At 46.2% G+C, this 17,738-nt stretch overlaps 1 protein-coding gene across 2 annotated transcripts in view; it reads right to left on the reverse strand.

The window, feature by feature from the left end:
• Positions 1-17,738, reverse strand: part of PDE9A (phosphodiesterase 9A) — an 82,733-nt gene that overhangs the window by 36,359 nt on the left and 28,636 nt on the right. Inside the window, exon 1 of one of the 2 annotated variants that reach the window (XM_034655158.1) lies at positions 5,659-5,991. The exons of the other annotated variant lie outside the window; for it this stretch is intronic. Within the exon in view, the coding sequence (XP_034511049.1) occupies positions 5,659-5,704 (46 nt within the window). The 5' untranslated portion in view covers positions 5,705-5,991. Of the gene's footprint in view, positions 1-5,658; positions 5,992-17,738 lie in introns of those variants that run through there. 2 annotated transcript variants of the gene reach the window in all.

Here is a 17,738-nt window from a genome sequence, read left to right on the forward strand (position 1 = left end):
AGAGGCTCTTTCCCTCCTGGCCTACTCCCACCAACCCATCTCTCAGTGGTCTCTCAGCAGAGTGACTGGACTCTGGTCCTCCCGTAGTCTGCACCAGCCATAAAAAGCAGGCAGGACTGGGTCTCTAAATATGGGAAGTTTTCACTTAGTGCCCTGCTCCACTTTATGGGGGTAATTACTAGGACAAGGTGAGTTCAAGGCATATTTCAAATGTAAAACACAGTGTTCTCATGGCAGGTCTTAGAGAGAGGAAGCAGGCTGGGTGAGCAAGTTTGTCCCTTTGTTGCTTGGCACGTAACCCTGGGCTGGGTGGTGGCTTTACAAGGTTCAGGTCCCAGGCTGAATATAACCTGCCAGTTTTCCTGTTTCCTGACTGGGCCCCACGCCAGAGGCCTCATAGGAAGGCACAGATGCTCACAGCACTGTTCTTTCCAGCACTCCCTGCTCCTGGGAAGGGAGAGAGCTCGTCCTGGCTCCTGGTGGCATTCGTTCACACCCTAAAGCACTGAGAACCTACCCAAGACTTGCTCCTAAGTCATGTAATCTCTGTTGGCTGTATGCCTAGCCCTCTGCTAAAACCAAAACAAATGAAAACCAAACCAAACCTGCCCAAACAAACAAAAAATCTTAATTATCCAGTTTGGTGATGGGGCTCAAGAGCATAAAAATGTTCCCCTATTCTGATCTAATGCCTCCATTCCTAGGAAGGAACACATGTATGCACATGGAAGATGTTCATCACGGTGTTATTTAACCTAGTGAAAACTGTAACAGCCGAAGTATCCATCAAATAGACATTAAAAAATGATGGTATATCTGGCCTGTGGAAATATATTCTGCTATCAGAAATAATATTTTGGAACATGTTCACGTCTGTTGTTAAAGTAAAAAAAAAAAAAGACTGTAAAATAGTAATACAGTGTGATCTCATTTTTGAAGACGTTGGGAAGATACACTCCAAAATAATGACAGTAGTTATTTTTTGGTTGTAAGATTATATATAAACTTTGTTCTTATTTTTGTTTCTCTATATCTAACACATTTCTATAACGAACATATATTAATTTCATGAAAGTATTTAAAAAGCAATCAGTCTAAATTAGCCTCTTGAAACCTCTCATCCCTTCACTTGCCAAGTGAATGGGTGATGACCCAAGGTTCTCTATGGCTTTAGCATTCTAAGACTGGATGAGAGGAAGAAAAACGAGGTCTTGTTGTATCTCTTGAAACTGTAAGAGTAAAATTTTCATAGAGCCCTGTGTGGAGCTGCTGGCTGATCCAAGGCCCTATCCTTCAAAGAGGCCTACACCTATACCAGGGAAGAGAAACAGTGACTCCACTGACAAGAGCCACCAGGGAGAAAGTTTCACAGGCTTCCTTGGTGGACTCTGCAGGATATTAGATCACTTCTTCTGAAATCCTTGGGAGAAATAATGTATTAAATAACCTTTGAGAGTTAATGATCTTGAAGGCTTGACATAAATTAGGAAGCCCATCCAACAAGCAATAGACCACTCCACCTAACAAGAGCAGAACACACATTCTTCTCAGACGCCCAGGAAGCATAGACCAAGACAGACCATATACTGGACCATAAAGAAAACCTCAACAAATTTAAAAGAATTGAAACCATGTAGAGTATGGTCTCTGACCATAAGAGAATCCAACTGGAAATCAGTAACAAAAAAATCTTAGGAGAACCTTGGAAATTAAACAATACACCCTCAAGTAATTCATGGGTCAAAGAGGAAGTCTCAAAAGCAATAAAATGGACCCTGAACTGAATGAAAATGAAAATAGAATACACCCAAACTTAGCTGTAGACATGACTAATGCAGTGCTGAGAGAAGCATTTATAGCACTAAATGCTTACATTGGAAGACAGGAGAAACTCCGCTCAATTATTCAAGAGCCTAGAAAACGAAGAGCAAAATTAACCCACAACAAGAGCAGAAGAAAGGAAGGAAGTAATAAAGAACAGAAATAATGAAAAAGAAAATAGTAGAACAATGCAGAAAATCAATGAAGCCAAGAGCTGGTTATTTAAAAATATTAATAAATTGACAGATCTCTAGCAAGATTGGCAAAAATGCCATACAGAGAAGACACAGATTCACAGTATTAGGAATGAAGGGGGGATATGACTCCAAACCCTGAAGGATAATAAGGGAACACTACATAGAACTCTACACATAGAAATTTGAAATGTTAGAGGAAAATGGAGCAATTCCTAGAAAAGCACGAACTACCACACTCACCCAATATGAAATAGGTAATTTGAATGACTATTAGGGAAATTGAATTTCTCATTTTGAAGCTCCCCCAAAAGAAACTGCCACATGCAGATGGTTTCACTGGAAAATTCGACTAAACATTTAAAGAAGAGTGAACACATTTCTAATCAATTTCCTCCAGAAAACAGAAGAGGAGGGAACACTTTCCAACTCATTTTATGAAGCCAGTATTAACTTGATACCAAATCCAGACAAAGACAACCAAAAAAATAAAAGGACAGACCATTATTCCTCATGAATACAGGTGCAGAAATCCTTAACACAATATTAGTGATTTGAATTCAGCAAAATATAAAAATGATTAAACATCAAGATCAAGTGGGATTAATTCCAGGGATGCAAGGCTGGTTCGATATTTGAAAATCAATGAATGTAATCTACTATATTAACAGCTAAAGAAAAAAACACATGATCATATCAGTTCATAAAAACATTTGAAAAAATTTAACATCTGTTCATTTTGGAAACTCTCAGAAAAGCAGGAAGAGAGGAAAACTACTTCAAGTGGACAAAGAACATCTACCAAAAACCTAGAGCTCACGTCACACTTCGTGGTGAGAGACTGAATGCTTCTTGCTTAAACTGTGACAAGGCAGGATGTCTGCTCTCACTATTCTCATTAAGCGTCGTGCTCGAAGTTCTAGCTGGTGCAACAAGGCAAGAAAAGGAAAGCAGATCAGAAAGGAGGAAATAAAACTGTCTTTGTCTGCTGATGATATGATTGTCTACACAAAAATTCCAAGGCATTTACAAAAAACTCTCCTAGAACTAATAAATGGGCTCAGCAGGGTCACAGGATACAAGATAAGTGTACAAAATTGATTGTATTTACATATATTAGCAATGACCATGTAGACACTGAAGTTAAAATCACAATACCACTGTACAAACACTAAAAAAAGCCCTAAAAACTTAGGTATAAATATAACAGAACACACACATAAGTTGTATGCTGAAAACTACAAAACACTGATGAAAGAAATAAGAAAAGATCTAAATAAACTAAGAGACATACCATGTTCATGGTTTGGAAGACTTCACATAGTAAAGATGTCAATTCTTCCCAAAGCGCTATACGGGTTTAACGTAATTCCTATCAAAATTCAAGCAAGACTTTTGTAGAAATAGATGCAATTATTCTAACTTTTATATGGAAATGCAAAGGAACTAGAATAGCTAAAAAAATTTTTAAAAAGAAGATAAAGTGGGTTGAATCAGTCTATCCGATTTTAAGACCTATTACAGGCAGACCTTGGAGATACCGTGGGTACGGGTTCAGACCACCTCAGTGAATTCAAATGTCACAAAAAACTGGTCAAAGTGAATTGTTTGGTTCCCTAGTGTGTATAAAAGTTGTGTTTATACTACCCTGCAGTGTATGAAGTGTGCAGTAGCGTGATATCTAAAACATGTACATACTCTAATTAAAAAAAATACTTTATTGCTAAAAAATGTTAACTGTCATCTGAGCTTGCAGTGAGTTCCAATCCTTTTGCTGGTGGAGGGTCCTGCCTCCGTATGGATGGCTGCTGACTGATCAGACTGTGGTTGCTGAAGGCTGGGGGGGGGGGGGGGGGGCAATTTCTGAAAAGAAGGCCACGGGGAAGTTTGCTGCATCCGTGGGCTCTTCCTTTCATGAAGGATTTCTCTGTAACATACAATGCAGTTTGGCACCATGATGCCCACGGTAGAACTTCTTTCAAAACTGGAGTCAATCCTCTCAAACCCTGCCTCTGCTTTATCGACTAAGTTTATGTGTATTCTAAATCCTTTGTTGTCATCCCAACAGTCCTCACAGCATCTTTACCAAGAATGGATGTCATCTGAAGAAGCCACTTTCTTGGGGCGCCTGGGTGGCTCAGTCCGTGAAGAGTCTGCCTTCAGCTCAGGCCATGATCCCAGGCTCCTGGGATGGAACCCCACATCACTGGGCTCCCTGCTCAGCGGGGCGAGTCTGCTTCTCCCTCTCCCTCTACCCTTCCCCCAGCTCATGCTTGCTCACTCTCTCAAATAAATAAATAAATAAATAAATAAAACCTTAAAAAAGAGAAACGACTTTCTTTGCTCATGCATAAGAACCAACTCCTCATCTGTTAAAATTTTCTCACGAAATTGCAGCAATTCAAATAGAATAATAATGAAAAAGTACGAACTATTCCAAGAATTACCAAAATGTGACACAGAGACAGTGAGCAAAAGCTGCTGGAAAAATAATGCCGATAGACTCGGCTGATGCAAGTCTATCACAAACCTTCAATTTGTAAAAAGTGCAATATTTGCAAAGCACAATAAAACAAGGTAAGCCTGTATACAGCTACAGTAATCAGGACTGTGTGATGTTAGTGGAGAGTAGACACGGATATCAACAGAACAGAGCAGAGGACCAGAATTAAGCCCATACATATATGCCCAAGTGATTTTGACCAGTGTGTAAAGGCAATTCAACGCAGGAGAGAGAGTCTTTTCAGCAAATGGTGCTGAAGCAGGTGAGAATTCCCAGGCAGGAAAATGAAACTTGACCTTAACCTCAGAGTTTATATAAAAATTAATGCAAAATGGACCGTGGATCTAAAATACAAAAGTATAAAGCTTTTAGGAAAAAAACCAGGAGGAAATCTCCAGGTTCCTGGGCTAGGCGGAGCTCTTAGCTTTGACATCACAAACACAGTCCATAAAAGGGAAAACGGATGAATTGAATTTCATTGGAAGTAAAGCTCTGTCTCTGAGAAAGACTGGCGGGAGGACGAGAGGACAAGGTACAGTCTGGGAGGAGATGCCTGCAAACCGCATCCGACAGAGACTTGAACACAGGACATGGAAAGAGCCGTCCAAACTCAACAACAGTAATCTCTGTAAAATAAACCCCACAGATAACAAGGCCCCCCAAAACCCTCAGCAGTAAAAAACAAAACAGCCTCATTTGCAAACAGGCAAGAGACGCCAGCAGACACTTTTTTTGGAAGAAAACGTGCAGAGAGCGATCAAGTGCATGGAGAGCAGCTGAGCAACGCGGGCCATTAGGAAATGCAAACTGACACCACAGTGAACAATCATGGCGCGCTTGTCAGCAGGGCTAACGTAAAAAAAAAAACCAAAAATGGTGACAACCCCAAAAGCTGGTAACGATATGGAGAGACTGGTCTACCCATACCTCGCTGGTGGGAATGTAGGCTTAGCAGCTGACCCCAGGCAGAGAGAGGAAGACCCGCACAGGGGGCTCAGAGCAGCTTGATTTGGGAAAGCCCCAAACTGGGAACAACTCAGAAGCCCCTCGATGGGAGCCTGGCTGGACAAACTGTGTTCCGTCCACAGCGGGAGATACTACTCGCTTGCAGAAAGCCCCGAGCTAGTGAGTGAGACTCACGGCGTGTGGAAGAAGCCAGTCTCAAGGTACCTCTGCATGGCCACATTGGTAGAACGCTCCTGAAATGGCAAAACGACAGAAATGGAGAACCCAGTGACGGTCGGGGTTACAGAGGGAAGACTCCCCGTGGGGACCAAATGGTCAATGTCCACAGCCCGGCTGTGGCTTCTTACCACCTTGGGAAAGATGCAGCCACGGGGGAAAGGGGTAAGGGGTACGTGGGCTCTCGCTGTATTTTTCCTTGCAACTGTGCACTATTCTGTAATGATTTTAGAAGAAAAAGCTTAATAAAAAATTTTATAGATAGAATGGATTCAAAAAGTTAAGGAGCAATTTTCCTTTTTCCTTTGGACTCTTGAGTGGGAGCCTTTGAGCGTCTCAGCATTTTAACGCCTACGTTTAATTTCCAGCCCACGCAGTAGTAATGCTTTTCTCCCTTCGTCCTGTACCTTCTCTGCCCTCGGCTCAGTCCGCAAAGTGGACATTCGTGTTCTGGTCCATGTGACGGCTACGCCTCGGCCCAACTCCAGCCAACACGCCCATGGTTCCCAGAAAGGGCCCAGGTGAGAGGCTGAGCTCCCCGTGAGAACAGCCCCTGGGCGCCGTCAGCCTGTCACCTGGGTCACGGCGCCCGCACCGACGCCCTACCAGGAACAGCACCCGGGACAGCACCGCGGCTCCTGAGTGCTTCAGACACGACACAACCTGCATTCTTTTGGATGGGGACAGAGGCAAAAACGCCTGTGTGCACAAAGGCCAACCACACCCACACGTCCACAAACAGAGCCCTGATCAGGAAATGGATGCCTCCCACTCCCCAGCCCGGCTCACTGGAATTCCTGCCTCCCGTTGCCGTTTCCTCCCAGTGGATTTCAGAACTGAAAATGAATTGTGATTTCATGTGTGTGAGCGCGGCCTGTGTTAGCCACGGCTGCTGCTGGCCCGGACAGCCACAGGTCCTCCGGGACACCCTTTTCTCCTCCCGTGCCTGTCCCGGGGAGTGCCGGCCCCCAGTGCACAGGCTGAGCTCCTGAGCACGTCCTGCCTGCACCGAGCTGAATGTGCTCTGTACTCCGCGTCTCTGGAACCTTCCAGCCCTAAAGCCCTGGATGTGGCGCAATGAGCAGTTTCCAATCACAAATGTTAGTCTTCCTGGCACACCCTACCAGAAAAAACCGACATAACGTAGGAAACCCATCCCTGTCTCCTCAATGCTGCACAGCATAGACTGCATTTTACAAACTACCGCGTATTCAGATGTCTTGCTTTGAGAATTTCTTCGTCGCTTTAAGAACAAGCAGCCGAGATGAGCCCACTGGCGGCTCAGCACTGGATACTCGGCTCTTTGGGGTTGGGGGATGGGGAGGGTGGAACGCAGGCTCCGAGGGCACGGGAAGTCAGCATGAACACTGCTGCCCCACAAGCTGGAGGCGAGGGGGAGCCAGCTGATGTCCGCGGGCACCCTGCATGCTCTCTGGAGAAACCTGTACCAGCCGAGCAGTGGCCAGACCGTCTGGAAGTGTCCCCACATCCCGGCACGGTGGCGGACTCAAGGGCGCTGCTCCAAGCTCACTGGGACTCAGTCCTCAGCACCCATGGCTCCATTGCGGGCAACAGATAGGGCCGTCCAAATGACCAGCCTAAGGACGGAGGCCTCAGCGGGCTCGCCATCTGCCTCCTACCCCTGGACTGGCCGACGTTGGGGCATCGGGGGTGCTTGTTCCTGGCTTCTCGGGGGGCGGGCACTGGCGGATGGATGCTGCTGCTGGCGGAGTCTCTCACACAGCCGAGGTTCCTTTAGTTCCAGGGCAATCGCAGAGTTTGGCGGAGGCTGGGTCCAGCTGTTAGGACACCGCCAAATCAGTCCGGCATCGGGCCACGGATGCGCCCTCGAGGGGATGGAGCCAAGGGGACTCCTGGGGCTCAGGGACAGGATGGAGGAGGGGGGCGGCAGGACGGGCACCCTCCCCCACAGCATTTACCTAGCTGCTTGCCCAAGGGATCGGGGGAGTACCGCACCTGCCGCTTCCCAGAGGCTGCTGCCTGGCTACACCTCGGGCCCCCGCAGACGGTCCAAGGAACCCGCCTCCGCCTCTCCCAGCCCTTCCAGGAATTGTTTACTTGCTTCAGACAAATCCCAAGTCTCCCCCACATGGAAATCTGGTTTAACTGATCGATAGGACAGCCTAACCTATAAATCCTCCTCTAAAGCGTAGTTTACATGATGCACTAGCTTGATTGGCGGGCCCGCTGACGGGCATCTCTCCTCATCGGGTGCTGAGCGGAGCGGTAACAGGGACAGCCGTGCTTTCGTCCCCCACACACCTGAGCTGGTCGGGGTGCGTACCCTTCTCCCCCTTAACAAATGAATGCAGACAGGCCCTAGTCATTCGCTGGCCCCAAACCTGCACGTGCAGGGCAGGTGGCATGGGAACTTCAGCCCAGGCACCTGACCCTCCTGGGCACGTGTGCATCGCCCGGGGGTTACGGCAGGTCTGCCCCTCTGATGCTGGGCCCGTGTTGCGCAACACCACGGCCGAGCTCCGGCTGTGGACGGGAGGCCCCGAGTGAGCGGGGTTTCCCCTGCCTCGTCGGAAGCAGTGGACTGAGATACTGAGCATCCTTCCAGAAACATGTTCTTGACAGACATTCTCCCCAAGCATTTACAAAACAAACACAGCTCTCTCGTCAGAGAGGGGTGTCTTACTTTGCATTAGGGAAAATAATCCACATTATCAGGCGCCAGAGACACCCCCCCACCCTGGCCACATTTATGTATTACGGTTCTTGTCCAGGGCTCTGCCTAGGGGGATGGGGACGGGGACTCCCTGTCTGCTCCCTGCCCCCGCCCTCCTTCTCGGGGTGTCACCACCCTTTTCCAGGGAAGCAGGAGGGGTGAACTCACCTCTGTCCCACTTTTGCTCTCCCAGCCCCTCTAGGCGGTAGAGGACATTCTGGCTCAGGGCACGGTCCCTGGCAATTCAGTGTTTATGGATGTCATAAAACAGACATGCAGAACGAGGATGTTTCCCTTATAAGCCAGGAGCACAATAAAGTTATATGATTAACAGTGGCCTCACCTTGCTTCTTAAAGGCACAGGTGCCCTTTCCAGGACCCGTCTTACCGAGAAATCACTCATGTTTATCAGCAGCCAAAGGGACGCTTCCCTATGACTGTCAGTGACCTTGACTAATGCTCTTGCCTCCTATTAGCCTTCAGATGTAACAGAGAAAACAAGGTGGACCAAAGCACCCTAATGACCACATCTGAAATTCTGGAGCGTGTCTTTCAACTGTCTAGCTGGGCGCCGTGTGGGATCATTACGGACACACGGCACCTCAGAGGCAGGACTAGGGTGCAGTTTTCCCCCTTTCGGTTTTGGAGAAGGAGATTTCCTATTCTGCACAGTTTAATTTGATCCCAGGTGTCTGGATTTCTTCCCCTGCCTTTCTCCTGAGGCTTGTTTTGCAAGACAAATGCCTGTAAGGGGAGTTGCCTCCGGGATGGCTAGCAGTGCAATTTTCCTTTATTGTTTTATAGATTGCAACAACCATAACAATCTTTACCGAGCTCTTACTGTGTTCCAGGCACCATTCTAAGCGGTTTGTACATACGGGCCATTTAACCCTCCTAGTGACCTGATGTGGCTGGGTGATATCGAGAGAAGGCTGAAGCATGACACCGCCAGACTCATCCTGCCCTCTCCCCCAGTCATGTTCCCACTCAGGGCTGCAAAGACCAGACAGTGTGGCACTTTCCCGTGGGGGAAGGGTCCTCTGCACACACCCCTCCTCCCTCGGTCGATGAGGTGCGGTGTACTTGTGAGGGAGAGGGTCCCCCCGACGGATTTGAATGGGGCACCCAGCAGTGGATTGCACACGTGGGTGGGACTCTGTCCACTATGTGCGTATGTCACAATGACACCATAAAACTAGTTTCTGGAAGAATTCTGCCAGGATAAACTCTGATCCAATACGTGAATCAATTATGGCATAAAGGACAGGACTTTTGCAAAATCTATTGAAGATGGGGGCTTTTTTGCAAACTAAAGGTTTTACTCCATCTCTGGACATTAGCATGTTGCACACGGCTGCAGAGACGGTAGCAAGAGGCACAAAAAATGGCTGGCTGATCATGTGTAATAACCAGAGATGGGGGAGCAACATTAATATGCACCGATGGGGGCCTAGTTGGATAAACTGTGGTTCGTCCACGAGGCTCTGCTGCTAGAGAAGAAAGGAAGATGAGTTCTATGTGCTGTTGCGGAGTGAGCTTACAATGTGAGGTGGCAGGCTCACTGGGTTGAGGGTTCAGAGGGCAGGGTCTGGGGTTGTCGGAGAGGGTGGAAATGGAAGGGGGAATTCCCAGAGGAGGACGTTCTGTAAAAACTCTCCTAGTCCTCCCCTAATCCGTCTCTCAGTGATGCATGCGGGCCTAGGAGGACAATAGAGCTTAGCAGACACATGGGACAAAGCTTGGAGTCTGAGTCCAGGTAACTTAGAGGGCTTTGACAAACACCTCAGGCTTCCTGTTGAGGCCCCAAAGGGGCCACACTTAGAGATGGACCCTAACAAAGCATAAAACCAGGCCTCCACAAGTTCAGAGTGATCATTCAGTAATTTAACTGCCAGCTAGAACAAAAAAAATCAGTGCTCTTCAGAGGAAGGTAACACAATCCAGAATCTGTGCAATGTAATGTTCATACATAAGTCTACACTAAAAAAGAGATGCAGAGAAACAGGAAAATGTGACACGCGGTCAAGAAAAAAAAATCACCCAACAGAAATCCTAGATGACTCGATGCCGAGATTAGCAGACCAAACCTTTCGTGAAGCAATTATAACTATGTCCAAGGACCTAAAGAAAAGGATGTTAGTAAGTAGAAAACTGGTGGAGGGTCACAGGACAGAAATCTGTGAATAAGAATCAAAAATTGAAGAATTGAAAAGTATATCTCAAAACATTCATGGATGGGCTTATAGCAGTTTTGAGTAAGCAGAAGAGTCAGGAAAATTGAGGATAGATCCAGAAGCTATGCAATCTGTAGAACAAAAAGAAAAGCGATTGAAAAAATAACAGCCAACCACTTGAGGGACAATAGCAAACTTCTAACATACATGTGTTAGAATCTCAGAAGGAGGGGTGGGAAGATGCGGTAACTGAGTGATAGACATTAAGGAAGGCACGTGATGTAATGAGCACTGGGTTTTTATAAGACTGATGAGGGATGCCAGGGTGGCTCAGTCTGTTAAACATCTGCCTTCAGCTCAGGTCATGATCCCAGGGTCCTGGGATCGAGTCCAGCATCATGCTCCCTGTTCAGTGGGGAGTCTGGTTCTCCCTCTGCCTGCCACTCTCCTTACTTGTGCTCTCTCTCTGATAGATAAATAAATAAATAAATAAATAAATAAATAAATAAATAAATAAAATCTTCAAAAAAAAAAAAAGACTGATGAATCACTGAACTCTACCTCTGAAACTAATAATTCACTTTATGTTAGTTAATTGAATTTAAATTAAAAATATAAAAACTTATATACTAAGCTTAAAATAATATGGAAAAAAGAAATCTCAGAAGGAAAAGTAAGATAGGATGCCTAAAGTGAGATAAATGCATAAAATACATCTAAAGCAATAAAGCTGAACATTTCACAAATTTGGTCAAAACAGGAGTTCATAGACCACAGAAACTCAATAAATACACAGTAGGGCAAACATTCAAAAGAATACTAGAGCCGCGTACATCATAGTCACACTGCTGCAACCCAAAGACAAAGGAAAAGCACCTTGAAAGCAGCCAGAAAGAAAAAAGAAAAGGCATGATGTTTGCAGGGGAATAATGATAAAGTCAAAGCTGATTTCTCATCAGACATGATGAAGGCAGAAAAAAAAATGATTCAACATCTGTAAACTTCTTTCAAAATATAAAAACAAAACCAAACCACAAATGCAGAATTCTATACCCTGAGAAACCATCTTTCAACACGAAGGCAAAATAAAAACATGTTTGGACAAGCAAAAGCTGAGAGAATTAGTCATGAGCAGTTCTGCACTGCAAGAAATGGTAAAAGAAAAAAGAAAGTATTCCGGCTGAAGGGATGTAACAGCAGTTACAAGTTGGGATCTACAGGAGCCCACAAAAGCACCAGAGATGACGCCTATGCGGGCGACTATAACCATTTCTCTTTAGGGGAGACCGGCTGGCTCAGTTGGAGGCATATGTGACGCCTGATCTTGGGGTTGTGAGTTTGAGACCTGCGTGGAGCGCAGAGATCACTTAAATAAACACTTTTAAAAAATTATCTTTAAATCTCTTTTCATAATTTCTTGAAAAGACGACTGGCTGTTTAAAGCAAAAATGGTAATATTGTATTATGGAGTTTCCGTGTACGTCGGCTGGGTCTGCGCCGTCTGCTCTGGAATGCCACAGACTGGTGTTAATTTATTTCTCACAGCTCTGGAAGCTGCAAGTCCCAGATCCAGGCGCTAGCAGATTGGGTGTTTGGGGAGGGCCTGCTTCCTGGTTCAGGGACAGCTGTCTCCTCACTGTGTCCTCAGGTGGCAGAAGGGGCGAGGGCGCTCTCTGGGTTCCCTTTTATAAGGATGCTAATCCCGCTTATGAGGGTTCTGCACTCATGACCTAGTCACCACCCAGAGGCCCCACCTCCTAATACCATCACACTGGGGATTTCAACATAGGAATTTTGGAGAGTTGTCTATAGCACAGATGTAAAATATACAGCAAAAGTTGTGGGGGAGGAATTACACGGCTGCAGAGTTCTTACTCTCCATGTGAAATAGTATGACATTAATTCTAAATAGACTAAGAAGTGAAGGATGATTTAAAAATAGGCAAAGGATCTGAAAAGACACTTCAAGAACAGAAAATACACAGATGGCCAATAAACATATGAAAAGATACTCAACATCCTGTGTTAGGGAACTGCAAACTCAAGTAACAATGAGAGGCCACCAGACCCCTGTTGGAATGGTGAAAATCGGGGACACTGACAACACCGAGTGCCAGACAAGGGTGTGCAGCCACAGGCGGTCCGGTTCACTGCTGGTGGGAATGAAGAGGGCGCAGGCACTTTGGAAGACAGTTTGGTGGTCACGAAGGCAAATGTACTCTTACCAGACGATCCAGCAGGTACACTCCTGGGAGTTTACCCAAAGGACTTGCACACTTACTTCCACAGAAAAACTTCGCACAAATATTTATAGCCCCTCTGTTCATAACTGTCAGAACTTTGAGGCAACATGACCATAAATGGATAAATTATAGAGCATCCGTACGATGAACAGTATTCAGCTCCAACAAGAAGTGAGCTCTCAAGCCATGAAAAGACATAGAAGGACCTTATATGCATCTCGCTAAGTGAAAGAAGCCAATCTGAAAAGGCTGCGTGCTCTGCACATTCTAGAAAAGGCAGAACTAAGGAGATAGTAAGATCAGCGGTTGCCAAGAGTTCGAGGGGAGGGATGAAGGAACAAGGGGAGCACAGGGGATTTTTAAGGCAGGAGAATGACATGGTACGGTAATGGCAGCACATGTCATTATGCGCCATCAAAGCCATGCCACATACAGCACCAAGAGTGAACCCCGATGGAAACTTTGGACTTCGGCTGCTAATGACATGTCACTGTTGGCTCCTTGGCTGTAACAGATGTATAACTCTAAGGCAGGGTGTCGGTGCTGGGACAGGCTAAGTGAGCGGGTAGGGAGGGAATACGTGGGAACTCTCTGTACCTTTCACTCAGTTTTGCTGTGAATCTAAATTTGCTCTAAAAAAGAAAGTCTAGGGATGCCTGGAAGGCTCAGTCGGTGAAGCGTCTGCCTTTGGCTCAAGTCATGATCTCAGGGTCCTGGGATCAAGTCCCGTGTCAGGATCCCTGCTCAGTGGGAGAGCCAGCTTCTCCTTCTCCTTCTGCCTGTTCCTCTGCTTGTGCTCTCTCTCAAATCAATCAATCAATCAATAAAATCTTTAAAAAATAAAAAATAAGTAAATAAATAAAGTATAATGGAAAAGTTAAGGGTGTATAGTGTAATACTTAGAAAATCAACGTAAGGGGCGCCTGGGTGGCACAGCGGTTAAGCGTCTGCCTTCGGCTCAGGGCGTGATCCTGGCGTTATGGGATCGAGCCCCACATCAGGCTCTTCTGCTATGAGCCTGCTGCTTCCTCTCCCACTCCCCCTGCTTGTGTTCCCTCTCTCGCTGGCTGTCTCTATCTCTGTTGAATAAAGAAATTAAAAAATCTTAAAAAAAAAAAAAGAAAATCAACGTAAAATAATGCTACAAAGGATAGTATTGGCTACAGAGCCCATAGAAGGGATGAAATGGGATGCAACAATCAATCCAACTAACCCAAGAGAAGGCAGAAGAGGAGGGACAGGAAATGAAGGCCAAGATCAATATAAGACAATGACCACATGATAACCTAACCTTGGCCGTGTCAATCCGTACGTTACATATAGATGGACAGAGGAAGAAGTAATACCAAAATCACATACAATCCTTCAGAAAATGGAGAGAAGAAGGCAAACCTCTCAACATGTCTCATAAGGCCACCATCACCTCAGCACAAAAGCACAACAAAGACATTACAAGAGAAAGGTTACAAACCAATATCCCACTTGAACATTGACAGAAAAATTCTTAAAAATTCCCAATATGATCAGGAAACCAAATTTAGCAATATATGAAAGAGAATACATCTTACATCAGGGTAGAGGTCCTGTGTACCCTTTTGAAAACTCATTCCTAAGTATTTTTCTAGGAATACAAGTGGGGTTATCTTGGAAAATCAAAGCTGTTGTAACATTTAAAAATCAGTCAACATAACTCACCATCGGAACAGAAAAAAGGAGAAAAACCATATGATCATCCCTGTAGCTGAAGAAAGAGCATGTGACCAAATCCAACAGCCATTTATGATAAAACCACTAGAAACCAGGAATAAAAGAGATTGGGTCAGCCCATCTCAACAGTTGCAGAAAAACACCTGATGCAATTCAACAAAAGAATTTTGTCGAAGAACATTTGCAAAAAAATGTTGGGCAAGCTAGGGGAAGGAGACTCCCTCGACCTGATAAGGGGCACGTACAACCCATCTGTGGCTCACGTCACACTGGGCAGCAAGAGAGAACACATCTCCCTGAGCCTGGGATGAGGTCGGGTGCCTGCTCTCACTTTTACTTAACGGTACTGGAGTTCCAACCAGGGCTACAAGACAAGCGAATGAGGTAAAAACCAGAGACTGGAGTGCTAGAACTAGAAGTGTCTTTATTATCAGAAGATACTATTGTCTCTCTGGGAAATCCTAGGGATCTAGAGAATAACTGCCCGAGCTAACAAATGAATTAAGCAATGTCAGAAGAGACTGTATCAGTAAACAAAAATCTGCTGTATTTTTACAAACTAGCAGCAGACAAATGGAGAATTAAATTCAGATTCCCTTGACAATAACACCAGAAAACAGAAAATGCCAAGGAATAAATTTCACAAAAGATATGCGGGACTTTTATCTTGAAAGCTGTAAAACCTTACTCAGAGAACTTAGGGAGACCTGAGTAAGGGAAGGGTTGTATCACCTTCATGTGCTGGGAGGCTCAATGTAGTTAAGATGTTAGTGTTCCCAGGGGCGCCTGGGTGGCTCAGTCGTTTAGCGTCTGCCTTTGACTCAGGGCGTGATCCCAGGGTCCTGGGATCGAGCCCCGCATCGGGCTTTTTAAAGAGAAATGGACATGTTGATTCTGAGTTCTGATATTTATAGGGAAAAGAAAAAGACCCGTAGAGTGAAAACAACTGGAGAGGAGGCACAAATATGAAAAACTTCCTGATTCTAAGCCCTGGCAATTAAGCCAGTGTATTACCGGTGTTAAGACAGGCACACAGATCGATGAAACAGAACAGAAACACCACAAGGAGGCCCACACATAGACAAATAATTTTCAAGAAAGGCATCTACATGATTCAATAGAACGAGGGAAGTCTTTTTAACAAGTGCTGTTATAACAACCAAATACATGTCTAGAAAAAAATGATGGTCAACCCCTATCTCACACCACACACAAAATTAATTTAAATTGGACTATAGACTAAAATATAATAGCTATAACTAAATCTTCTAAAAATGTATCTTATCTTTCTACCTGGGGTAGGTCAAGAGAAGACACAGAAAATACAATACATAAAAGAATAACTTGTTAATTTAGACTTTATTAAGTTAAAAACTTCTGCTCATCAAATGCCCTCATTAAGAAAACGAACAAGGTAAGCCGTGAAATGGGAGAAAGTATTTGCCATACATCTATCTGGCAGATGAATTATATCCAGAATGTATGGAATTTCCTACAACCGGTGATAACACACACACACACACACACACACACACAAGCCCGTTTACAAAATAAGCAAAACACATACAACAGACACTTCACAAATTAAGATATTCAAGTATCCAATAAGCACATAAAAACATCGTCAACAATCATTACATCATCTGAGAAATAGAAATTAAGACCATAAGGAAATATAGATAAAATAGGGCCATAAGGCAAGACCCACCTACCTGATGTCCAAAATTTAAAAACCTGGGAGCGTCAGGTGGGGCCGTGTGTGCAGCACCCGGTCACTCCCACACGGCCGGGAGGAGGGGAAAGCGGCGCAGCCACTCGGGAAAACAGCCGGGCAGATTCTTACAGAGTCAAGCATACATTTATCATACAGACCAGTGACATCACTCCTGGGTTATGACCCAAGATAACCAACAGATCCGGCCACGGGAAGATCCGTATGATGTTTACAGTGGCTTACGCTGGAGACGACCCAAGGTCGCTCAACAGGACGGGCAGTGAGCCAGCAACGGAGCGCTCGTAAGAGGGAATTCTCAGCGACACAGACGTGAACAAGCGACCTGCCTGTGTCTTAAACGCATGCTGCTGACAGAATCCGGACACGGGACGACTGCGCTCGCGGGAAGACCCAGGACAGGGCGAGGGGGTTCCTGCTTACGCAAGTCAGAGCAGTGTCTTCTTAGGGCCTGTGCGGACGGACTTGGAAGGAGGGCCGGGGGATTTTTCAGGGTGACAAGACGCTCTTCAACTCCGTGGGGCGGTGGTTACATGCGTGGGAGCTTTCATCAAACTGTGGGCTTTGGGTCTGCTCAGGTCTCCGCCGCCATGTGGGTCGTGGGCGTGTGTGGCTCTGCCAGGCCCTCCCAGGTACCCAGAGGCAGACGGCGGCCTGAGTGGCCGCCCCCCGAGGTCCTCGCTGTGATGTTCAGATGCCACCATTTCCGTGTCATCAAATTCTGTGGTCAGAACACAGAGTCCCAAGGCCTCGGACGGCTGTGTGCCCGCCACGTGTCTGCCGGTGACAGCTGGGTGCTGCGGCCCCCGTTGGCGGGACCACCCCGAAGGGAGCAGGACGCGCGATCCCGTAAAGACAAGAGGGTGGGAACTGGGCAAGCCCCTCGGGGGCAGCCCAGGAGAAGGGTTCGCTCTCACGGCCACACTGCAACCCTTCTGTTTCAAAAATCATGCAAGTCAGGGTGACTGAGGTGGTTATGAAGTCTTCGCGATGAAGCTGTGCTGAGACTAGAAACAATTATCACGGAGCGTTATTATCTCTCAGGAGCAGCGCCTTTGTGCTCACATTCCAAGCACGCACTTGCCTGGCAAGAGACAGCAGCCAGCACCCCGTGTGGTTTTAGACCCTCGGGGCGTTCCTGTCCTGTTAGCTGTCAGCCGTGCCAGGGAGGTGCGATGCCAGCCACTCAAAGCCGCGCTCTGGGTCATTACCAGTGACAGCTACGGTTTACCAAGGGACAGGCGCTGGGCTAGGCATTTTGCGCAAATTGCGTCATTTGTCTTTGTAAGAACCCACGGGCTGTGTTTTCCACTTCCCGGTTCTGCAGGGAAACTGAAGTGCGGGGTGGTGGGAAGCTGTCCCAAGGCCATGTCACCCAACTGACAAGTGACCGGGGGCAGCTCTCCCACAGACAGGGAGCTGCATGCAGCAGTGACCCTGGGAAACCCTAGAGCGTGTGCCGGACTGAGGGGAGAAGGGAAGAGAGC

This window comes from Ailuropoda melanoleuca, chromosome 1 (assembly GCF_002007445.2).
Source record: "Ailuropoda melanoleuca isolate Jingjing chromosome 1, ASM200744v2, whole genome shotgun sequence".
Taxonomy (NCBI): domain Eukaryota; kingdom Metazoa; phylum Chordata; class Mammalia; order Carnivora; family Ursidae; genus Ailuropoda; species Ailuropoda melanoleuca.